Raw genomic sequence first — 27,490 nt, 5'->3', positions numbered from 1 at the left:
AAAGAAGAACGTTCGCATACATGACGTTTACGTTTCACGTTGAACCCAATGAACACATTGGAAACAGCCCTGCGTTCAGCGACAGTGATCAACACAAACGTTCGACGACTATTTGACTGATTCCTTGGGTATGTTCAGCCAATCGTTTGTTAGACTGGTTTTTACACTACACATTAAACCGAATGGCCACTTCTGGAAGCAGTCAACATAATTAGCAGACGTCTAGTGAAAAACCAATCTGATTAAAATTAGCTCTACTGGGTCTACCAGTAGATCTAACAGCATTGCGTGGACTCCCATGTCCAGGTGATATTTCATCTATAAATAACAATTTAAATATCGACCAATTACACGTCGCCTTTTATAGCGTTATTCGGGAGCATACACATTCTAAAAATATCGGGCGAGACTATTTATGCAATAGGCGAACTTGTTGGTCTATTTCAACATTGAAAAAAACAGGCCTAATATACTCTGGATTGTATACTGGTATAAACAGATTTTATGGCTATACCATCACGGGTTTTTTTTTTTCGTTTTTAAACGAATTTTATATAAAATTTTATATTGAAATTAGTTTCCGGCATACTTCGTAATTCACCCGAATTATTTCGTATACCCTCGGAATAAACCCGAATGTTTTCAAATTCTTTTCAAATCACTGGCATGATTTTGCAAGTAAGGTTTCGATTGGTCGAATGAAAGGTCAACTGGACATGAGCTCCAACGGGCTGCTGTTAGATCCACATGTAATAGTGGAGCTAATTTTAATTAGATTGGTGAAAAACAAATGGCTAAAAGTAGGCCAGATGTAGTCATTCGGTTTAACGTCAAACGCACGAACCAGTCCAGCGGCAAAACATTTCTACTCCGTCAGCGTGAACGCAGCCCTAATCGCATTGTTCGAACGCTAGCTTTTACTGTTGTCCTTGAACGTAGGAAAATATGATATCGAGCTACGTTCTTGCAAACATAGTTTTCATTGTATATGATCCTCCTACAACATTGAATGGTACGTCTGTTTAAAACTGTTTTCCTGGCATGCCATTTGAGAGATTACAAGCCAAGAAGACTACAATGTTGCAAAAATAATAACCGGGATGATTTATTCTGTATGTTTTAGTAATTATAATATAATCTTCGCGTTGTCGGGGCTTCAAATGCTTTTGAAAGTATAACATCTTTGTTGGTAAATATGACACACTCGAAGAATGGTTCCCCATCATGTCTACTGCCTGTGTTATTCTCTTTATTTGTCGTTCTCAAGTAACAAGCGCTCGTATGTTTCGCTGACATGGTAGATATGTTTAAAAACACGTAATCGGGCATTCCGATCTAGTCCCGACTACACAACGTTAAAGAGACATTTTCGCGATAGACGAGCCTCAGCGCGGATCCTCGATGTTACCGAAGCTAACCAGCATTGAGCAGTTACCATGGATGTAACTAGAGGGGTGGAGCAACCCTCTAGGAAATCGAATTAGTGTGTCCGATTCCTTTTAGACCCCCCAACCTCAGTCATTTTAAGTTAGGCGCGACCTTATGTATGTATATATATATATATATATAGAGAGAGAGAGAGAGAGAGAGAGAGAGAGAGAGAGAGAGAGAGAGAGAGAGAGAGAGAGAGAGAGAGAGAGAGAGGAGAGAGAGAGAGAGAGAGAGAGCGAGAGAGAGGGAGAAAAAGGGGGAGAGAGAGAGAGAGAGAGAGGGAGAGAAAAAGGGAGAGGGAGAGAGAGAGAGAGAGAGAGAGAGAGAGAGAGAGAGAGAGGGAGGGAGGAAGACAAAGAGAGAGACAGAGAGAGAGAGAGAGAGAGAGAGATAAAAGAGGGTGGGTGGGTAATACAGTGTGTGTGTGTGTGTGTGTGAGTGTGTGTGTGTACATGAATGAATTAATGAACGAACGAATTAACGAACGAATGTTTAACGACACCCCAGCACGAAAAATACATCGGCTACTGGGTACATTGTGTTGCGTGTATGTATTGTGCGTTGTGTTGAGCGTCCATGCATGCGTGCGTGTGTATTGCGTGTCTCCTTACAACTATTTGTTTTCATTCCATTGCACATACGTAATAATGATTTCAGTCTACAGTACATGACACTTACATTAGCCTTTACTTGGTGAGATGCTTTTATTCATTTACTCATTTTTTTTTTTTTTCTCTTTTTTTTTTTTACATCATCTGCTCACAAATGTACTCTAAATACTAGTCATGAATAAACATGAATTTTGTGGCTTCAAGACGACATCTGAGATGAATAGCTCACTAAAATGTATTCACTGCCTATGCGCTTGTCTCTCCGGCTGGTCACTGCAAGCCTACACGAAGAGGTGCGTTCTATATTGGTTTCTGTTTCAGAAACACGCCCTCCCATTGGCGGACCACTCGCAAAGACACGCATAGCGACTCGCTGGCTTTCGTTTAAATGCTTCATCATCTTTTAATTGATTCAGGTATTCTGATCTTGGTGGAAACGTGCAAGAAAAAAAGAAGAAGAAGAAGAAAGGCGATCAAATATTGTTGGATTATTTTGATGATGAAGGATTAATTCAAAATTAATTCACAGAATAAATATTGTAGTGTTTTGTTTTGTAACTGAAGAAGAAGAGGTTATAATAAGTGGATTGTTTGTTAAAGAAGAAAAATTCATATACAGTCGATTGTTGGAGAAAACAGATCAGTAGTTAATGGATTGTTTATTGAAGAAAGAAGCTAAATATAATGGATGCCTGATTGTTGAAGAAAACGAAAGTCTATAGTTAATGGATTGTTGAAGAAAAAAGTCGATATTTAATGGATTGTTGAACAATAATCTATATTTAGTGGATTATTTGTTGAAGAAAAAAAATCGATATTTAATAGATTGTTGAAGAAAAAATATTTATTTAATATATTGTTGAAGAAGAAAAAAAACCCCCTATATTTAATGGATTGTATGTTGAAGAAAACAAATCTATATTAAATGGATTGTCGAATAAGCAAAATCTATAATTAATGGATTATTTATTAAACAAAACAAAAAACCCTCGTTATTTAATGGAATGTTTGTTGAAGTAAAATTCTACATTTAACGGATTGTTTGTCTGAAGATTCCGGATTACGCACACACACGCTACTCATTCGACGAGGGGATAGTTAAAATGGCATTTATTATCCAAATGGTGGTTTTCGTTGTGGATTACCCTGTGTTTTGACATGTGCGTTGGACGAGCGAGATTGTGAGGGACTACACGTGCTACAGTTGTTGCGGCGGTGATGGGAGTCTACAGGAGAGACGAGCCGAGCCGCCACTCTATGGACGTGAACATGACGGCGCCGTGCTACCTACACGACGCCCACGAGGCATGTCCGCGGTGCGCCGACAACCCAGGTGACCACGACACGCTCACAGAACGACTGCACGGGGTCACCTACTGCACGCCAGGGGCAAACACGCAGCGCAGTAATACGTGGTAAGTGCTGTTCTGTTATATTTTATATTGTGTCTGTTTGGTTTGATTAAAAATCTACCCATTGTCGTGGGTAGACAGCCCAGATAGCTGAGATGTTTGTGTGTGTCCTGTATCCAGAGCAGCGTACTTAAACCTTAATTGAATAATATAAGCACGAAAATAGAGTTAAAAATTAAAACAAAAGGTATTTTGTAATTTATATACTTACAGAGCTTCTTGTTGGTGCAGTGTTATCTTATACAGTGATTTGCTGTATTAGTACATGTATATGTTTGAAATACATAAGAAACATATCCTTCATATTGTGTCATATTTTAATTGTATAGCTTCTTTATAAATTAATTTAACTCGATTTTCGTGCATAGGCTATATTCCCAATTAAGGTTCAAGCACGCTGTCCTGGCCACACACCCTAGCTATAAGGGTTATCTGTCGGTGTTGAGTAGTCGGTTAGGTGGCTTCGTTGAAATCCGTTTTCGGGATGCGAACTCGACACCTTCCAGCTTTGAAGCCATTGATTTGAACTTGGTAACTACTAGCCTTAAAACCGTTGGGGGCGGGACATAGCCCAGTAGTAAAGCGCGCGCTTGATGCGCGCTCCAGCCAGTGCACCATGACTGGTATATCAAAAGCCGTGGTATGTGCTATGTTGTCTGTGAGATGGTGCATATAAAATATCCCTTGCTACTAATGGAAAAATGTAGCAGGTTTTCTCACTAAGAAAATTACCAAATATCTGACATCCAGTAGCCAATGATTAATAAATCAATGTGCTCTAGTGGTGTCGTTAAAGAAAAGAAACTTTAAACTTACAGACCGATGGCTTAACCAGTACACCACTGAGACCGGTTGTGATGTTTTTTGTGTGCACTATAATAGTTACAATCAGGTTAGGTAAAGCTATTTACTAAGCGTGAGATAAAATGACGATTATATTACAGCTCGCGGCGCCTGCGAGTAATGCAATGACGTCCCATTTGGACAAACAAAGTAGAACCAAAAATACTAGAAAATAGTTTTGGAAAAGGAAAAATAGATACCAACTTTTATACAAAGTTTGTAAAAAAAAAAAAAAAAAAAAAAAAAAATATATATATATATATATATATATATATATATATATATATATTGGGGAGCAAGTTTCAGGTTTTGGGTACATTTTGCATTATTCTTCATATGTTTATATCGATGTTCATAATTCCTTTTTTCATATACGTATCTTTGTTTCATACGAAGGTAAGACTTTCCTTTGGCACTGTCACGTATAAAGAACATTATAAATACTTATCATAGTTAAGGTTAGGGTTAATTATTAGGGTTAGTGACAGTGCCAAAGGAAAGTCCTTCATTCATTCATTTTACAGGCGCCGATTTTTACCTTTGCAAATACACGGGTATAATGTACAACCGTTTTCTATTTATTTTATAGTCATATAACACGCTTACTATTCAAACGTTTATTCAACAGTGTTTCGGTATGCAGGCTACGGTCACGTTTCGTTAGGTCAGTTACGCGACTCCCATTTCAGATTCAGATAAGTAACCTCGTGTTTCACTTGGAGTAATGCTAGTGTCAGACTATCAACTGTCACGACGGAGTTGGCTAGCTCGACGGTTGCGTTGTAATTGCCCCCACTCCTAACTTACAGCGGGTGCGCTCAGATTAACAACTAATCGGAAGTAGGAGTTGTATACGACGAGAATCGAGTTGTAAGAGTGCTCAGACTAGCAACTGGACAGTCGTTGAAGTCGTGAGATCGACGAGTTGACCAACTTAATGTAGCAAGGCTGTTATGAAAGTGAACTTTACAATTTTGCTTTAAAATGCTGTGACTCAAAATAATTTGATATTAGCAGGATATTGAGCAAGATTGTCTATCACACCCTCACCAAATTTGGAACTAAGTTAAACAAATATATTTTCATCAGACGTTATAAAATTAAAATTGCTTGTGTACTGTTTCACAACTGCCATATGCGCAAACATTTAATTTCCCATTTTCAAAATAATGTTTGCCCATCTTTGTATTAATATATGTCATTTTATTGTTTTTAATTTTTATGCCAATGATATTATTGCGAAATAAAACTGACTACGGAGATAATTTCGTTTCGTCTAACCTGGCTGGGTTTATATAATACTATTACCTCAACGCTATGTGTTCACCAGGTGGGTAATAAATCCGGGGAATGTAATCTGCTGTGTAAAACGTTTAGATAAAATAATCGGCCCAGGGTCTGATAAGGCAAGTTCAAAAGGGGACTGCGATAAAGTATATATAGAGTTTAGAAAGGAGGGTTGCAAAATGTTGTTGTTTTGTTGTTGTTGGTTTTTTCTTGTGATTTTGTGTGTGTGTGTGGGGGGGGGGGGGGGGGGGGGGGGGGGGGTTGGTGAGTTGTTTTGTTTACCTGGCCACATTAAAGATGGCTACATTTTATCTACATTTTGACCATTTTCACGAAACACATTTACTAATACACAGCAATAAAACGAATCCCAGAACACCAACTCAGGCCAACACAGGCCAACATATGCCAATAATGTTATTACTATCTGGGTACATTATCGCTTCGACACCTATTACAACATACTTGTAATATTGCCAGTAAACATAGCACGAATATTTCAGCGTCAAGTTTATCACACTTGTTTTCTTTTTAACGCCAACATATAATGTCCTATCGAAGTTGAAGCGAATCGCACTCGTCCAGATGCAGTGCAAAATAGTTGTCTGATTGCCAATCTTCACCTACCATATGGAAGCAGATATGTAAACATGTACACACGCACTATGTACTAGTCAAACATACAGTAATTATATATATATATATATATATATAGATAGACATATAGATTAATAGAGCCAGATTTGCCCGCGAATGCATGCACGTTAAAGGTTGACTTCGTGGTTCGTAATCCGATTAGCTGAACATTCTTTTTATATAAGAATGTATGGGTGGCCGAGCGGTCACCGTGGTGCTCTGGGACATGCGGGCGATTCGGTGCTTAAGGTTCGAGTCCCAGCAACAGCATGAGATATAATCTGTGAAGCCGAAAATTATTTTTATTCACTGTGCCAGTGTGTTAATATATATGTACATTGTATGTACTAGTCAAATCCGACATACATACTATAAAAGTATATAGATATTTATACATCCATACAGATCAACACATATATGCACACATGTATGCCATATTCACACACACACACACACACAAAAACATACACACACACACACAAACACACACACACATACACATAAACAAACACGTGCACATACACACACATACACAAACATAGGCACATACACCACACACACACACATACACCACACATACACACTCACACTCTCTCACACACACACACACTCACACACACACACACAGACACACACATACATACACACATACACACACACACACACACAAACATACACACACACATGCACATAAACAAACACGTGCACATATACACATACACACCACACACACACACACACACTCTCTCTCACACACTCACACTCTCACACACACATACAGTCAATCACACATTCACTCACACTCAGACTCAAACACACTCACACTCACATTCAAACACACTCACACACACACAAACACACACACGCACACACACACACATACGCACGCACAAATACACGTATTGTAATGATTTTGTTACATTAATTTCGAACCGAGTGTGTGTCAGTACATATTTCTTAACTATCGGTTAAGGTGCTTCTCTTTTCGTAGAAGCCGCTTTGTCCGAGTGGATAAGACGCTGGACTGTCAAATACCATTGGAATCGGTGCAGTGGGTTCGAAACCTGCCAACTGACAGTTGGTGATTTAAATAGTAAATTCATATGGCTAGTAAATTGCATTCTATATGGTATATGTGAGAATATGACTGATTTATGCCATGACCTTGTATGAAGACTGATTTACTTTGCTGTCCATAGACCTTGTATGAATTGACTTTGAGAATATGAATAAGTTACTACACTTAGTGGCTATAACTAAGTGACTAAACGTGGCAGTGACTGTTGCTAGTCTGGAGTGATCTCTTAACTTTAGTGACTACAAAGTATCTCCCGTCCCGTTCCACTGTTTTCGTCGCGTATTCATTTACAGACTTATGTCTTTAATACATTGCACACTATAGCTTTTATCTGAGAATATGACTGACTTTAAGTTACTACACTGCGTGAGTGGCAGTGATAGTGATCTCCCGTCCTGACTTTAAGTAACTACACTGTTTGAGTGGCAGTGATCTCCCGTCCTGACTTTAAGTAACTACACTGTTTGAGTGGCAGTGATAGTGATCTCCCGTCCTGACTTTAAGTTACTACACTGTTTGAGTGGCAGTGATCTCCCGTCCTGACTTTAAGTAACTACACTGTTTGAGTGGCAGTGGCAGTGATATCCTGACTAACTACACTGTTTGAGTGGCAGTGAGTGATCTCCCGTGGTTACTACCTGTTTGAGTGGCAGTGTAACTAGTGATAGTGATCTCCCGTCCTGACTTTAAGTTACTACACTGTGTGAGTGGCAGTGATCTCCCGTCCTGACTTTAAGTTACTACACTGTGTGAGTGGCAGTGATCTCCCGTCCTGAATTTAAGTTACTACACTGTGTGAGTGACAGTGATCTCCCGTCCTCCAGAACACTCTGTGAATAACAATACGGTGCACCTCAATGACATGTCACCGCAGGCGCAACAATATCATTATACCACAAAATATGTAGGTATTAGCATTATGGTAATTAGTAATGGCGTTTTCTATTTTGATCGTTTATACTGCAACGTATCAATCAGTCAGTCAATCAATCAACATTGTGACACTCGCCCACGCCCACTAAAGGTTCATTCACGTATGTCCTGGGAATACCCACAGGCAATATATGCATATGCAAAGAAAAAAGAAGTTTTTTAACAACACCACTAGAGCAGATTAATTTATTAATCATCAGTTATTGGATGTCAAATATTTGGTAATTCTAATATAAAGTTTTAGAGGAAACCCGCAACATTTGTCCATCAGTAGAAAGAGATCTTTTATATATCCCCGTCCCACACACAGGATACCAGACACGACAGTCTTTGATATACCAGTCGTAGTGCACTGGCTGAAACGAGAAATAACCCAAAGGGCCCATTGACGAGGATCGATCCCAGACCGACCGCGCACCAGGCCAGCGCCTTAGCTGTGTGTATTATGTCCCTAAGCTTAGTTGTTAGTGAGTGGGTCGTCGGCTTTTGGGTCTCACATCTCCCCTCTGCTCACTTAAATAGATTCATGAAAGAAAATAGAAATATGAAAATATGAACGCACACCTTTAGTTGACGCGTGCGCTCGACCGGGGTTCGATGTGTCGTAGGCTCAATCACCGTCAGTCGGTTAGATGGTGTTTAGCCCGTCCTAACCAGAGCCCCACAACTGGAATACAAAGACATCGGTATGTGCTGTCATGTTTATTAAAGTGTATATAAAATATATTTTGCTGTTAATTGGTAGGAGTAGCCTGTATGGCTACAACGAGTGTTCTGTCTCATTATTTAGAGCAAATGTCGAAATAACACAGTATAACAGGCGCAGACCCACAACTTTGAGCAGGGGGTTGGTTCCACGTGAAACTATTTAAATGAAAGGTATATATTATCGGTAAATGGACTTTAAAATAAATTCAAATAAAATTTCTGTCGTGAGCAGGAAGGTCCAGACCCCTTCAACCCACCCCCTCCCCGGATCCGCACCTGTGTAGGACATCAAACAATTGTAATTTAAAGTGTTGAGCTGTCGCTAAACATATTTTTCTTTCTTGTTATTTTCTTTGGCTCGTGCGCTCCAGTTATTTCTTTAGTTCTTACAGCTTGGTGACACAAAACTGTAAGTAATATCAAGGACCTTAACAATAGCACAAAACAATGGCAAAGTAGTCTTCCGATAAATTTACACTAAGCTGGAAACATGCAGCCATTATCTCACGAAACTGTGCATACCTATCCTGTTACACTAGATAGCTGGCCCAGCTTTAGGCAAAGCAATTACGCCTAAATATCGTACTCGCAAAGCGGATTGTTTTCCGAAAATATGTTAGGTCAAATCTGTGACGAAAAAAAAGAAAGAACCTTCTGTTTGAAAAGGAATTATTCTAATTTTCATTAACAAATATTTTAAAATTTAACAAAATAAAAGTAAATGTCATGGTCAGAAAAACGTCATGACTGAGTGGGATTGGAAATAATTTTACGTGCACGTTCAGAGCAAACTGTTGAAGTGCACGCCCGTCCTGGGTGCAGGTTTAATATGTGGGTCAGTTCTTTCGTGTGTGTTGTGTGTGTGTTATGTGTGTGTGTGTATGTGTGTGTTATGTGTGTGTGTATGTGTGTGTGTTTTATGTGTGTGTGTTATGTGTGTGTGTTTGTGTGTGTGTTGTGTGTGTGTTATGTGTGTGTGTGTGTGTGTGTGTGTGTGTGTGTGTGTATGTGTGTGTTATGTGTGTGTTTGTGTGTGTGTGTATGTGTGTGCTGTGTGTGTGTGTTGTGTGTGTGTGTTATGTGTGTGTATGTGTGTGTTTGTGTGTGTTTGTGTGTGTGTGTGTGTGTGTGTGTGTGTGTGTGTATGTGTGTGTGTGTTATGTGTGTGTGTGTGTTATGTGTGTGTTATGTGTGTGTATGTGTGTGTGTGTTATGTGTTTGTGTGTTGTGTGTGTGTGTGTGTGTGTGTGTGTGTGTGTGTAATTATGTCCACAGGTTCTAATAACATACTATAACATTTGTCAGGCGAGCGCACAACCGACAGAGCTAAATCCCTCCCACAGATGTAGCCTGAATTCCTATAGTCAACTGGGCTGCGTTCAGCCAAACCGAGCAGGAAAACGTTCGCTAGACTGGTCTATGCGATTCACGTTAAACCAAATGGCCACGTCGGAAACCAGTCAAACAGTTCGCAAACGTTAGCTAAACGTTCGCTAGCTGAACTTAGGGCTGGTGGATTTCAGTCACGGTCGTTCGTCAAAATGTACTTGGAATAGTATTTAGTATTTCAAAAATTATCATCATTTTGCTTATCATCATTTTGTTCATCATCATAGACTTCATCGTCATCATCATCATCACCATCATCATCACCATTATTAGTATTACTACAATAAGAGAATGGGTAATTAATTGAACTTTTGACAAAATCCTTTATTTTCGTGGGCTTAACTTTTCGTTATTTGCTAAAATACACATTTCGTTGCTACTTCAATTCGAGGATTGAAAAGGTTGTTTTGTAAATGTTCAGATGTATTACAGTTTCGTTGTGTTCTTAAATCCGTTGACTGAACCAGTTCCGAATTACAGAGGCATTGGACCACCATGAACATGTCATTTCACAATACAAATAAATCTATCTTACGTGGTTAAACGTAGCAGTTCTGTATAAACTTGGTGTGGGGTATCAGAACCAGAACTTACTTCTTCATTATGTACGTCTAGACGACGTTTTGGCACCACTTTTAATACAATAACATCTGTTCCTGGCCAATTAATAATCAAAGGTAAACACCAAGTAACGCCTTGCAATCACGCAATAATATTTTGTGTTGCTTGGAGTCCAATGGCTGTTGGTGTAATCAAGCAGATCTAAGTACACAGTGCTCAACGTCTGTTTTGGCAGTCTGGCTGACTTGTTTGTGTACTCGTCAGTTGGCTGTGTCGTCTGGCTAATCGGTAAATGGACCGGCCACCTGTTTAGTATGACGCGAAAATCATGCTTACCTTACGACGTACCAGAAACAGATACGGATACTGCGGCTGCTGTTTGCAGTATCCCCAGTACTGCACAGCCACACACTGTTGGTAACTGTCATATCGTATTATGTTAGTCAGCATCGACCTCGGTGGCACACTGGTTCATCAGTCTGTCACTTTAAATTTAAGGCTGGTGGGTACTGCCACTGGGTTCAAATAGCGGTTTAAACCCAAAGTAAATTTTAGCGTTTTAAAAAGTTAAAGTTTGTCTTGTTTAACGACACCACTTGAGCACATTGAGTTAATAACCATCGGTTATTGGATGTCAAACATTCGGTAATTTCGATATATTGTCTCAGAGAGGAAACACTCTACATTTGTCCATTAGTAGCAAGGGATTTTTTATATGTACCATCCCACAGACAGGATAGCACATACCATGATTTTTTATATACCAGTCGTGGAGCACTGGCTGGAACGAGAAATAGCCCAATGTGTTCACCGACGGTGATCGATCCTAAACCGACCGCGCATCAAGTGAGCGCTTTACCACTGGGCGACGTCCCGCCCCTAAACAAGCCTACTTACTCATATAGAGTTATACTGAATAGCAAAACAAATCTTTTATATGCAATGGACAGGACATCACATACCACGGATTTTTTTAGTACTAGTCATGGGACGCTAGTTGGGAATCAACCCCACCCCATCCAGACCTTGATATGAAGGAGTGATTAATTAAATTGCCAAACCCACTCCCAAACTTAGAATATTGGAAGCAATTATTACCATATTTATGCCATATAAATTCACATTCTAAAGTGTGTGTGTGTGTGTGTGTGTGTGGTGGGGGGGGGGGTAAAAATTATTTTTCTTGAACTATTCGCAGGGTAGTGATGGGGACAAGAGTGATAGCTCCCCTAAAATGGCGAGGTCTGCCCACCCCTATTGGTTTCACTAGGATCAATCAATCCTACGACAGATCGCATCTCATGTGGGCGATGGTGGGAGAGGGGGGCGGGAGGAGTTAGCTCAGTGAGTATAATGCTCACCTGAGGTTCTCCTCAAGGACCCCTTGGGCTTTTTCCCGTCCAACCCGTGCCCTACGACCGGTATGTCAACAGACATGATGTGTGCTGCCCTGTATGTGGGAAAGTGCATATATAAGATCCTTGCTGCTAATGCCAAAAGATAGCGGATTTCCGGTTATTAGTATGTATCAGAATTACCAAACGTTTGACATCCAATAGCCGATGATTAATAAATCAATGTGATCTAGTGGTGTCGTTAAAGACAACAAATGCACACTGCCACCACCCACCTCCATCTATAATTTAAACAGTTTTCATAACCTTTTACAAACGTGCATCCACCGGTTTGAAGTGACCTGTTCAATTACTTTTTAAAAACGTAGCGTCCACAATATACAGCACTACACAATATACAACACTACACAATATACAGCACTACACAATATACAACACTACACAATATACAATATACAGCACTACACAATATACAGCACTACATAATATACAGCACCACACAATATACAGCACTACACAGTATACAGTACTACACAATATACAATATACAGCACTACACAATATACAACACTACAATACACAGCACTACGCAATATACAGCACTACACAATGTAGAGCACTACACAATATACAACACTACACAATATACAATATACAGCACTACACAATATACAGCACTACACAACATACAACACTACACAACATACAACACTACACAATATACAATATACAGCACTACACAATATACAGCACTACACAATATACAGCACTACACAACATACAACACTACACAATATACAATATACAGCACTACACAATATACAACACTACACAATATACAATATACAGCACTATACAATATACAACACTACACAATATACAATATACAGCACTACACAATGTAGAGCACTACACAATATACAACACTACACAGTATACAATATACAGCACTACACAATATACAGCACTACACAATATACAGCACTACACAACATACAACACTACACAATATACAATATACAGCACTATACAATATACAGCACTACACAATATACAGCACTACACAATATACAGCACTACACAACATACAACACTACACAATATACAATATACAGCACTACACAATATACAGCACTACACAATATACAGCACTACACAATGCACTACACAATATACAGCACTACACAATATACAGCACTACATAATATACAGCACCACACATTATACAGCACTACACAGTATACAGTACTACACAATATACAATATACAGCACTACACAATATACAACACTACAATACACAGCACTACGCAATATACAGCACTACACAATGTAGAGCACTACACAATATACAACACTACACAATATACAATATACAGCACTACACAACATACAGCACTACACAACATACAACACTACACAATATACAGCACTACACAATATACAACACTACACAATATACAATATACAGCACTACACAATATACAACACTACACAATATACAATATACAGCACTACACAATGTAGAGCACTACACAATATACAACACTACACAGTATACAGCACTACACAATATATAGCACTACACAATATACAGCACTACACAACATACAACACTACACAATATACAGCACTACACAATATACAATATACAGCACTACACAATATACAGCACTACACAATATACAACACTACACAATATACAGCACTACACAATATACAGCACTACACAATATACAATATACAGCACTACACAATATACAATATACAGCACTACACAATATACAATACTACACAATATACAGCACTACACTGCCTCGAAAATCTTATTTTAAAACGTCCCTGAGAGACTAAAACCGACCCACCTCCTCCCTACAGATCTCGGTCACTTTGGGAATTCGGTTCACTTGCCTTTCACATCACTTTACAAAATCCTGGATTCGCCCCTGATTAATCACAACTTTAGCCCTGCCTTGCGATTTTAACACGTAGGCCCTAGGATAACTGTTGTTTGTTTTTATTTATTTTCTTGCTTATTCAAGCACGCTGTCCTGGGCACACTCACCTCAGCTATCTGGGCTGTCTGCTCAGGACAGTGATTTAGTGGTTATTGAGAGAGAAGTCGGTATAGTAGTCGTTCACGCGCTCTGTGTAGGAGCCAGTACTGGGATGTGAACCCCGTGCCCAGTCCGATGACTTTACAGCTACACCATCGAGGCCGGTTGGTAGGAGCACTGGGAACTGGAGATCGCAGTAGATGACGTCACACGTCTGTTGATTGGTTTCACATTACACAGACGGCACATGACAGTTCCATTGGCCCTCGCATATATCTCACGACTCGCCACATTACGCAAATGGACCAAATCGTCATCATTAGCTGGTCTAGACTTCGTCTGGAAAAGATCAAATAGAAATACCCAGGTAATAGATAATTCCAGGCGCAGATCTAACGTGGCGTGCTGAGGGAGAGTATCCCCTACCTGAAATACGAATTGCTCTGTAAGCTCTGGGTCGAAGTAATATCTTGGTTGGATGGGTATACGTTAAAGCTACATTGTAATATGGTAACACTGTATGTCTCTTTTAAGTTCCAGGGGCGGAACGTGGCTCAGTGGTATGTAAAGTACCCGCCTGATGCGCTGTCAGTCTAGGTTCGATCCCTGTCGGTAGGCCAGTTGGGCTATTTGTCATTCCAGCCAGTGCTCCACAGCTGTTGTAACAAAGGCCGTGGTGTGATAGACCTACTATTCTGTCTATGGGATGATGCATATAAAACAGCCCGTATTGCTAATCGGAAAGAGTGGCACTGAGAGTGACGGCAGTGGGTTTCCTCTCTAATTATATGTGGGGTTGTTAACTATATATCCGACGCCATATAACCGTAATAATACTGGTTGAGCGCGTCGTTAAATAAAACTCTTTTTTCTGTTCCATGCTCTCCCTAGAAACAATCCTGCACCTGCTTCTGCTTTCTCGTCCTGTAAGTTCTCGAACGGCTGGAGTTAACATCATGCATCGTTTAACCGCTCGCTGATTTGTGGTATTTGAAAAGTGCACATTCATCATAATTTCGCAAGTAACAAAATCAACTGACGTGTTTAAATAAGGTTTATTAGCATTCCTGAGTAAAGATCAAACTAAAAATAAGAAATCCATTTTGTATCCCTGTAACATCTGTATCCAGGTTCAAGAACCGCGGCGTGAAGTGTGGGAGGGTATAATATGTGCATATTTTAAACATTAGGGCGAAGACAATCTCTCTCTTCTTGAGGTGGTGTTCTTGCGTCCTGTCCCCGTGTTTATAAACCTTAAAGTCTAGACTTTAACGTCATGGCAACGCCATTCAAGTAGCATTACGTTAAAGTCTGGACTTTATTAAAGTCTAGACTTTAAGTTTTATAAGCACGGGCCCTGGTGGATAAGTGGACATTTCGTGGTCGTCCTATGTACCTAGTTTGTTGTCCAAGGAGAGTTCTTCCTAAAACTAACAGCCACGTGACCCTCTCGATATTGTACGGCGGGACGTAGCCCAGTGATAAAACACTTTCCTGGTGCGCTTTCGGTCTGGGATCGATCCCCGTTAGTGGGTCCATTGGGCTATTTCTCGTTCTAGCCAGTGTACCACGACTGGTATATCAAAGACCGTGTTATGTGATATCCTATATAAAAGATGCCTTGCTACTAATAGAAAAATGTAGCGAGTTTCCTCTCTAAGACAATATGTCAAAATTACCAAATGTTTGATACTCAACAGCCGATGACTAATAAATCAATGTTGTCTAGTGATATCGTTAAATAAATCAAACTTTAACTCTTGACATTGTTGTAAATTTCACAGAATATATTCTGAAATAATTGTATTGACCTGCCTGGAGTAATTAATGGCGGTGTGAAACCTGCAGACAGATATGTGCTCGCGATACACAGGCGTTTAAAAAAAAAAGAATTTGATTGACACGTTAAAGCTTTACCTTGAAAACCGCTGACACGGTGACAGGTATATTCAACTATTGCGCGGATATTCATAACCTACAGCTTGGTATTAACATTAAAGGTCATTGTCTCACTCTTGGTAATAAATTTGATATTAAACAGTCGTGGTGAATTTACGGACCTGATATTGAACTTTTGTTTACTCAGCATGCGGTATATGAGTGTGTGTGTGTGTGTGTCTCTCTCTCTCTCTCTCTCTCTCTCTCTCTCTCTCTCTCTCTCTCTCTCTCTCTCTCTCTCTCTCTCTCTGTGTGTGTGTGTGTGTGTGTGTGTGTGTGTGTGTTCTCTGCCTTTCGCATTGTCTCTTCTCGCTCCTTCTGTGTTTATGTATATATGTACATGCGATACGTACGTAGGTACGCACGCACGCAAACACGCATGCAGATTCATATTTGAAACACCTTAACAGTTAGGGTCACTCGGACTCACTCCAGAAATTATCACAGGGGAGGGATGTCACTTAAATATTTCTCTGCTGGTGTATTTTCAATGTACTGAAACCGGAAAGTATGCAGCACCACAGACTGACAGATGGTTGCACTGACTGACGCAGGCTACACTTGTTTACTGGAGCACTTTTAAAAGGGTTATTAATTAACATGACGCTAATTTGTTTTTAATGGCCTTCAAATATCTCAGCTATTTCCTTCCATACAAATACTATGCTATGATTCGGGCTCTTTAATTTTATTATATTGTTCGTGGCTACTACAAAATAACCTTCTTTTTCTCCCTCCCAGAACTACCAAATATTTGACATCCAGCAGCCGATGATTAATTAATCAGTTAGCTCTAGTGGTGTCGTTAATAAAACAAACTATAAAAACGTTACGTAAGTCTTGACAAATATTCCATAACATTTTGTAACACATTTCATGACACCAGGCTCAGATCCAGAGGGGTCAAAGGGAGCCTGAACGCCTCGCTCACGAAGAAGAAAATGTTTTGCTTTCACTGCTAATATACAACTTCCTGACAAATATTTGGATCCGCCCCTGGAAACCCTATTCACCTTGAGCGCTACGTGATTGTTGAGCGCCCCCACCCCCGCCCCCTGCTCAATTCTGGGACATCCCAAAGACTCGTCAACGACTCGTGCATGACCTATGACTAAAATCAGGTGATGTCTTCTTCTTTCTGAGCCCAGTCAAGCTACTCAGTAGCGGCCTCGTCATCACGGGGAGACGTTTGGCTCGACACCGGGCGAAGTAATCAGACCAGTTAGATCAATCCGCTGTCACATATTGCCTTAACGCGACAGATTCACCCACTGACCCACATGGGTGGTTGAAAACCCCGCCGCGAGACAATGTACGCCCTGCCGCTCCGCTCATCTGGAAAAATGCTGTGAGGCAAGTCGGTGCGGTTAGCCGTCAAAACATTTTGGAACATCCCAACTCGCTCACCTCAACTGATAAAAACGTGTTTGCCGGGTTATATCCTGATCAAAATACTAGGGTGGACACTGATTTTATAACACGATTTATATGACTAGCAAGCAATAACCAGTGATAGATACATCAATGTGCTATAGGCGTGTCGTTAAACGAAATAAATTTACGCTAAGCGAGCAAGGCAAAAAGTGCCTTTCCCGAGAAAACACAGTGCCCAAGACATCTAGGTGGTTAGACAGCATAAAGTAGAATTTCCTGGCTCTGTATGCATACACGTACTTAAGTTAGCATTTGGTACTTATTACTTTAAAGTAGGTAGATACGTATTATACGTTGACTTAAATACGTTTATGCATATGGAGCCAGCATTTAAATCACAAAATTAGTTACTATTATTATTATTATTTATTTATTTACTTATAGTGCAGTTCACAACAAAACGAACACTTGCGTGGGTGACGTTTCACAACTTTTTTGTTCAAAGAATCTGCGTTCATGAGAGCTAAATGGCTTTAATTTTCTGGGCAAATAATGATGACAGACAGACAGACAGATAATTGATTAAAGTCTCACCTTATGTCCACATATTTACAAAGTAAAACAAACATAAAAGTACCTAAGTCATTCCTTATGGAATTATGAGAAGCAGTATAGTTAAATAACACAAGTATGTATAATTATAATAATTATATAAAAAGTCTCTGTGACGTTGTAAAATATAAAAGCAGATTTTGGCTCTGACATTAAAACACATAACTTTTGTAAATGAGGTAAACACAATTACAACATAACTGAGCATGTTGGTACAAATTAAAACGAAGATCCTCATATAGCGGACAGTTTATAAAAACATGAATTTCATCCTCAACAGATTGGTTATCACGTATAGGACAGCATCGTTAATCCGCCGGCAGATTCTCATAACCGAATAGGAGCAACACCACATCCAAATTTCACAAAGGCACTCTGTCACGGTAATCATTTCGGCTGGTATTATAAAAATACCTTATTGTTTGGCTCGTCACGTAGGGGTTAATGATCACCTGACCTCACGTTAAAGTACTACATTTGTAGGACTGTCTACTATTAATCGGGATATCCATAACATGAAATAAGACTACAACAAAGAATGTATTACCATTGGTTTATTTATAGGCTATTTCTCATACCCATAAACCTAACGAACTCATAAACACAAGATACAGTTTGTTGTGTCAAGGTAATACAATAATAAGACTACAATAATACACTAATCACAATATCATACAAGATCAATTAAGAGCAGTTGGTTGGCAGTCTTGCTTTTAACGATTCATTACGTAGTTTTAGATAATAGTAATCCTAGTTTAATACTTAGTTTTCAAGCGTAAGCAATTACCACAGATTAACACTATATTATCTCCTTTTAGATATATACTCTACTATCAACTATCCATCAAATGCATATTACACATCATAACTTAAACATATTTACCAACATTCCAGCGTAGAGATTAGCACTGAGTATAAATCACTCAGGCGTGGCCCCTCGTCCCATTCACATGATCAAACGATCCTCGCACTCAGGTCTCCCACCATTATATAAGAAATCACGCGGACCCAACCGGAGACCATCAAAATCAAGCCATGCCGGCTAATTATTTGACGACTCGATTAACCAGTTGTGTTTTAAACAATCGGCATTTGTTGTCTAAGAAGATAACGAAATAACTTATAATTAACTACTGATCGTTTCTAATTAGGACCGAGTCGTCTGCATTTAATGCGCTAGTTAGTTTTGTTGTATCTCCTAACAGTGTCTCACATTAATTAAATAACCATTGCAGAAATAGAACAATATAACATTTTAAACACTTAAAAACAGTGTAGACAATACACTATCATCCTAATATAACAACATCATTAGGATAAAGTGTAGCCGCAACTCTCTTTGACATATGCATATTAAACACGGTAATTTAAACGTACTGTATAAGGCAGCACACATGATAATATAATTATTAAGTAACGCACACAGTCCAGTTGGAGAAGAGGCACTAATGAGGTTTTCGTCACACACTCCTATATTGGCCTGACATTAATATGCTAGTTGCCGTAACATTCTTAATGAGACAAGTATAATCGGGAATCAAGCATGGTTTTGCACTATAAACTACATTAACTTGTGTGCGAGTGCCCTCTTTACGCATTTCCAGTTCCAATTTCAGCGTGACGGCATTGACCGTTAAATGTGGTCGTATACCACATGATTATGATTATAGCCTATAAACCATTACGGTGTCGGCCCAGTAAGTCGACAAATCTATTTTGTTTAGTACCGGGACATAGAATAATAAAAGTCCCGGGACGTAGACATATCTAATTGGTTTGTAAGTTTTGCGCTGCAGTTACGAGCCGCCTTTTTTGTTAACAACGAGATGAGAACTCTGAAGTAGACGGATCTAATTGGTTTGCATGTTTTGCTTTGTGGTATGAACCGTGTTTGTTTCAACGGTATAGAATGTTATGTGATAACTGTCCTGGGTAGAATTTGTAATTACGCTTCCATTAATTTGAGTAGGTACCTGTGCGTTTTTGTTTTTTTGTTTATTTGCTCGTATTATGCTCTACCAATTTAAAGGATTACTGTTTTGGGTAGTAAATTTATCTTTCTCTTATATTGAGAAGGCGCTTGTGCATTGGTTCTTTTCCCGGTTTAATCTATATAAAGTTTTATATCAAAATGGAAAACTATTTCACATTTAACATTATGGCAGCTGCACAAGTTAGAGTGACTTTTATAGACACGTTAAGAGGCGGACGACATTTGTATTACAACCAGCACAAATTTTGCGTAAATAGAAAGCGTGGAGAAATTTTTTACTGGAGGTGTACTACGTCGCAATGCAGAGCCTACGTTGTGACTGTGGACAACATGCTCCAGATGGCAGACCAGATACAGCACAACCACGCGGTGGTGCCATTTATTAAGCACGTTGATGCGTTCAAGGCGAAACTCATGGACCGAGCTAAAATGGAAACAACGCCAATTCCTAAGATTTACGCCGATGAGATTTCCAATCTCAGGAAGAACCACAACGTTGTTCCTGACGGATTGTTAGCCGAGATTCCACATTTTAGTGCCATCAAGACGATACTATACCGACAGCGACACAAAACCCTACCCCGACTACCCCAGACAAGACAGGATATCAATTTAGAAGGAGAGTGGACCCGCACCGAGGGAGGAGATCCTTTTCTACACCGAGTTGAAGGACGAGACCTAATACTGATCTTCACAACTGACAAGAACTTGGACTTGTTGTGTGACGCTGATGTTGTATTATCAGATGGAACATTTTCTTCAGCACCCAAACTGTTCGATCAGTTGTACACCATACATGCCGAGTCCCAGGGTCATATGTTTCCTCTTGTGTATTCACTGCTCCCAAACCGCACAGAAGACACATATGTACGGACATTTCAATACCTTCAAGAGGCTTGCCATGATCTGGGTTTCCATTTAAATCCGAGGACTTTTCAGATGGATTTCGAAAGATCGGCCCATAACGCTGTTTAAACTGAGAGGCTGTTTCTTCCACTACACTCAGTGTAGGCCTGGCAACAGAATATTCTGAGAACGATGAAATACAAAAAGTAGTAAGACGTGCTTCAGCCCTTCCGATGGTTCCATTGGATAAAATTGAGGACGTTTGGGCTGACACAATTGCCGACAGTCCCCAAGGTGCACAGGTGACACAACTGATAGACTATGTTACGAACACGTGGATAGAAGGACCATGGTCACCAGAAATGTGGAACCATTTTGGCAATGATAGTCACCGTACCAATAACCACTTGGAAGGATGGCATCATAAAATAAACAAAATTGTCCAGAAGAGTCATCCGAACATGGTAGGGCTTCTAAAACGTAAGCAGTCTGTAATGGAAGTAAAATTGCACCAACTGGATGGTCACTGGCGAGCTCCGGCACGAAAACGCAAATATCGCACTATCGATGCCAGAATCCTCTGAAAGACGAGCTGATCAACAACCACATCACCGACACGGAGTACACAGATCACATAGGAGAACTTCTACATTTCAACTGATTACTGCGAGAATAAAATATGTTTTTGAACTACGAACTACAAATACAAATATTGTTATAACTAAAATTTATTTTAAAAAAAATTCTATCTATGTAATATTCTTTCTATGGGAAAATGTATATAAAAGATCCCTTGCTGGGTTTTTTTTGGTAAGAGTAGCCCATTCAGCGGGTTTCTTATTATTATCTCCGTGATCCTTAACCATATGTGTGACGCCAATATATTTATTTAATTAATTAATTAATTAATTAATTTATTTATTTATTTATTTATTAGTACTGTAATACCCACAACGTAACCAGCGATATGAATTCGTACTAGTAGGTGCGGGATTAAGCTCGATCGGTAGAGCGTTCGCGTGGGTTACTTGACACATAGGATCGAATCTCCTTAGTAGACCCATTGGTGTTTTTTGGTGTGTGTGTGTGTGTGTGTGTGTGTGTGTGTGTGTGTGTGTGTGTGTGTGTGTGACAGTGGAGGCATTGAAGATGAATTCCATTTTGTATCAAAATGTTTATTTTATAATGATATTAGAGTATCATATTTAAAGAAACATTTGTATACAAGACCATCTACTTTTAACATAATCAATCTTTTGTCTTCAGAAAATATAAAAACTTTAAGGAATCTTGATAAATATGTAATTTAATTTGTAACTACATATATATAACAACTATATGTTAGTATTTTTATTATCCTAATTCTTACGTTTAATTTTTTTTTCCTGTATTTGTATTATGTAACCTATTACACAACTGTTTCTGTTTTATAACTGTATTCTTGTCTGTTTTGTGTTTATAGTCATGCTGACTTTGGCAAATAAATAAATTGAACTGAAATTGAATTGTAGTAATAGTAGTAGTAGTAGTAATAGCTGCGGTACAGCATCATCTCGTTGTTACCTTTTGACTGCGCACACCGTCAACCAGGTAAAACGGCAATTAATGAGTACCGGGAAATCGACAGATCATCACTGGTACATTTCAGCTTGTCCCGCTAAGTAGACACAATTTTAAGATCATTTATACAAGTTGTCGACTTCGCGGGCCATAACCCCTATTACACGAGCCTGTGTCACGTGGAATCATGGAATGAAAATACCTGAAAGATAAATACAATAAAGATTAAAGCCTGGCATTGTCGTACTGTTTTCTGGGGATAACCATTAGTACTACTGCTACTACTTACTGTATCGGTACTCGGTTACAGCGAGAGTGGAGTGTTGACGATTTGTGTTACGGCGTGTTGCTTGTTTCATGCACGAGCGCCGGTAGATTTTTTGACAATATTGTTTATGCTTATACGGTAACTTTCATATTTAATTATTCAAACCACTCACATATTAATTTTAACGTACCGTACATATATGCACGTGTTTAATTTAGTGCATAGCGATGTATAGCGTAGTTTAAAGTACTATTTAATACAGTGTAATGCAATATTGCATGCTAAAAAAAAGATCTGTAGAAAAAATATGTCAGGACTACCTATGTTTACGGTAACCTTCATACAAGCAATACACTCTGTGTATAGAATAAATATGTTAGCATTTATTGTCATAACATTACTTTAAAATATCAGAAAATGCATGTTTATCTTTTCTAAATCAAAACAGAAATGATACGGAGTTTTGACGATTTCTATTTATAGGTTACGGCGTTTTCCAAAGCTGTTTACCGAATTCGTTTGATTATGGAATTGTCATTCATTGATGAATCGTCTGTTATCATTAATGAAACTGATATATCAATGAACATTTCTTCGCCAGATGTCAAAGAAAACAATATCACCAATTCTGACAACTGTACTGATATTAATGTTGACATTAACAACTGTAAACACGTTATAACATCAACCCCAAAATCAAAGTTTAGTGCAGTATTAAAGAAAAAAAGTGATCTTTGTACTTAAGAAAGTCCAGTTGGCTGTAATTTGAAACGACATGCCAAGGCTAAGCATGAGAAGAAAAGAAATCAGCTGTAAAAAATGTTCGAGATGATATTCCAGTAAATTTGATTTAAAGCAGCATGCTACTTTCTCGCACGGTGATGCCAAATTGCTATGTGAGGTGTCTTCCATGGTCTACAAAACTCGACAGGGACTTTCTATACACAAAAAGCGTGACCATGCTAAGACATACAAGTATTCGTGTACATATTGTGATAAGACATACTGTGATATGTCACTTTATTTCGGCCGTTTGAATAACCATATCGGAAACAAGCCTTACAACTGCCCAAAATGCTCAAAACCTGTTTCAAGTATGCGAAAAAACCCCACCATGTATCGGTGATAACCCTGAAAAATATGCTTGCAAAGAATGAGGATCAAAACTCAAAACATCAGCGTCCCTGCAAGATCACATGGTTGGTAAGCACGGTGACATGAACAAAATGTGTGCACGTGGTAAAACATTCAAATGACGACACAGGAAGATGTGTAAAGTTGTCCGAATGCAACTTGTTTTTAAAACCTTATGTGGCAAAGAAACTATGCACGAGTACACCCGAAACTTCTATTGTAGCTTTAACTCAATCATTTGACTTTTTAATTTTTGTTTAAGAACACTGTTAATTTTCGATTGTGTAGTACTGGTACGTACTCAACATTTAAAACATCCATTCTTCTTGATCCAGGTTATTGTTTATAATTCAGTTGATTTTATTGGGTAATGCTAATTACTCATTTGCAAAATGTATTTAAGTTTAATAACGAGTGTTCTTTTGTTATGTACGGTAAAAATATTACAATACTCAAATAGCTTATTGTGATTTTCGTTACACCAAACCAGTCAATATCATCATCACAGGCCATCTAACACATTGCATTCAGAAATATGGAATATTTAGTATGACTATTTTATTTTCAATTCATTTGAATTGTTGATTGAATTCTTCATTTGACTCATTATGATATTGCATTGGCTATTCCTCCTCGGATATTAATAATTGAAAAAGTACATGATTATTTGACCATTTTAAAATGTTTTTGTTTTCATCAGATAAAACATAGTTTATAAACAATTACTATAGGTTTGTCATTTCTAAAATTCAGAAGTGCATTCAATTTATATGTCGAATAATCCCATCCGAATATGGGCCAGGGTCTTGGAGCTATCCATATGGTGGAAATGGCGAACTGATCTTGTTCTCGTTGCAGGTTGGTCGACACTAGGCACAACTGCTTTCTTTCGCTTTGGTTTGACACGTTGTCGTTCAATCAAATCAAAACTGATTTCTGCAAGATCTATACACACATATATACACGTAAACTTGTACACACACATACAGTTTATTGTGGCTTATTTTAAACCCTTAGAAAAATTAAGATGCTATGCGAGAGAGAGAGAGAGAGAGAGAGAGAGAGAGAGAGAGAGAGAGAGAGAGAGAGAGAGAGAGAGAGAGAGAGAGAGAGAGAGAGGTGGTGGGTGGGGAGGGGGGGTGGGGGGGGGGGTGGTCAGACAGACGGAGATAGACAGAAACATGGAAAGCAATATAAACAGGATTTGGAACCGAATTTAGTATTAACAGATGTTCCTGGTTGTGACGGTACATGCTCTTAATTTTGTTTTCGCCTGTGGCGATATTAATTGTTTTAGAAGATCGTGTGCAGTTCCAAATTGCACTTATCTAGGTGGGGGCAACTTGTTACGTAATACTTCTGCGTGACGGTCCTCGATCTGTACGCCTAATACACACCCAGAGCAGGTGTGGAGGCCATGTGGCTAGTAGTTACGTAATATCTCCGGTAGTGCTGTTTATGGCCAGGGGATTGCTCGCAGAATGGCGACAGACAGTCTGACGATCAGAGAAAATATACCGACTCTGGGAGAGGTGGAATATCATATGATAGGGGGAGGACCGCCTTGTACCCCCAGGCGATATTCTGATTTTTATAATAAATAGCTAGGGTTTAGAGATATCTGGGAGAACCAAAAAGGAAGGCTTCCCGGGAACGTTGTCCGTTTGGACTTTGGTAAATATATTATTTCTGCTCTGTTGTATAACCTTGATGTGATTGATGTGACTTTAAATATTTTAATACTGTATTATACCAATATTCTTTAGACAGTGTCTTCGGTCATCTGACGAAGTAAATCGTAGACTTTTTATTCTAAATTTATACGAGTATTTGGTAATATAAAGCTTAGCCAGTCATCCTAGAAGACCTAGGTAAACTGTAGGTTATTGTCTTTATTGTGATAGGTACCAGTATTAATTCTGTGTTACAAGGTTACTGAATGAGTAGTTAAGGGTTAATTAAAAATTCACCAGTTAGGAATAGTGTTGTAATTCCTTTATTAATTAAGTTCTCCTGGCAGCGTTTCTCAATTATCACACGTTATTGAACGAGTAGTAAGGGTTAATTAAAAATTAACCATTTAGGAATAGTGTTGTAATTCCTTTATTAATTAAGTTCCCCTAGAAGCGTTTCTCAATTATCACACGTGTGGGTGTTGTGTCACGGTGAAGTGATTAGCATATTGTGTAAACTAGACACCTAGAGATTAACTAATTAAGTGATCAGTTCTGGGTTGTTATTATTGTTGTTATTAATTAACTACTGCGGCAGTACATTTGTCAGCGTAGGTTAATACAGATTCCAAAGTGTATTGTGCTTTTGTTGTGTTTTCTAGTGAACTAAACGTGCTATAATAATATATACTTTATATAAGATCGTATCTCTGGTCATACCTAGACGAGCCAAAGCGGTTTTGAACTGCCCGTTACAGAGAGATCTAATAGATATACAGTTAGGAGAGATATTTGGACAATCGTGTTTTATTCAGTTACGGGTATTATAGAATCCCCGTGACACTGGTATGTTAAGTTTATTGGTATTTTCATCAAAATGTACATCCTTAATATCGGATCCAACATTTTCTCTACATACATCAAATGTTCTCGTTCGAAATTTAGATGTTAAAATGTCACTGGATAGTATCAAAATTGACACATTCTCTTTTGGGTGAATCTCCAATATGTGTGTGACAGCTGACGTAACATTTTCAAATTGTTTTCGACAATATTTGCGTCTTGATGTAGTATTCTGAAACAAATAAGACAAAAATCATGAGTCAAAAATCGTAAACACTCCTTAATTCGAATTTAAAAATTAACAACAGTTCAATAAGTTTATTCATCTAATTTAGTCATAAATACTATATTTCTGTCATAATTGCAGCTTTTGCTCAGAGTTATGATATATGTATTCTACTTTAGTTATAAAATTTAAACAATTAGTAATCAGGAAACTGTATTAAATAATATTAATATAATGTATGCACATTTCCTGTAAATATACGTCCAAATCTGTATAATACTACAGAATGTGTATTCATTTTGAAGCGTATAACATGTATTTGTTTCTATACTTCAATGTAAATAGAGGTTTTACCTGTGTTTTTGTCGCCAGTTGCATAGCAACAGCCACGACCAGTGTTCATTGTACTAAAATCAGTAAAATATAAAAAGTCCATATCAAAACCAAGTAACACGCCGTAACAAAAATCATCAACAGTCCACTCTCGCTGTAACCGAGTACCGATACAGTGAGACTACTGCTGCTACTACTGTTACTACTACTGCTGCTGCTACTACTACTGCTACTACTACTACTACTACTACTACTACTACTGCTACTGCTACTACTAGTACTATAGTGCTGCTACTACTACTACTACTGCTACTACTACTGCTGCTGCTACAACTACTGCTGCTACTACTACTACTACTGCTACTGCTACTGCTACTACTACTACTGCTAC

The 27,490-nt window shown here is 38.7% G+C and overlaps 1 protein-coding gene across 1 annotated transcript in view; it reads left to right on the top strand.

Moving 5' to 3' along the window:
• Positions 1-1,915: 1,915 nt before the first annotated feature.
• The window catches only part of LOC121374119, an 81,251-nt gene continuing 55,676 nt past the window's right edge, over positions 1,916-27,490 (top strand). The window contains exon 1 of the mRNA XM_041501056.1: positions 1,916-3,457. Within this exon, the coding sequence (XP_041356990.1) occupies positions 3,261-3,457 (197 nt within the window). The 5' untranslated portion in view covers positions 1,916-3,260. The remainder of the gene's footprint in view (positions 3,458-27,490) is intronic.

The sequence above is a fragment of the Gigantopelta aegis genome, chromosome 6 (genome assembly GCF_016097555.1).
Source record: "Gigantopelta aegis isolate Gae_Host chromosome 6, Gae_host_genome, whole genome shotgun sequence".
Taxonomy (NCBI): Eukaryota; Metazoa; Mollusca; class Gastropoda; order Neomphalida; family Peltospiridae; genus Gigantopelta; species Gigantopelta aegis.
The sequence above is the reverse complement of the archived record's forward strand: the minus strand, read 5'-3'. Positions and strand labels throughout refer to the sequence as shown.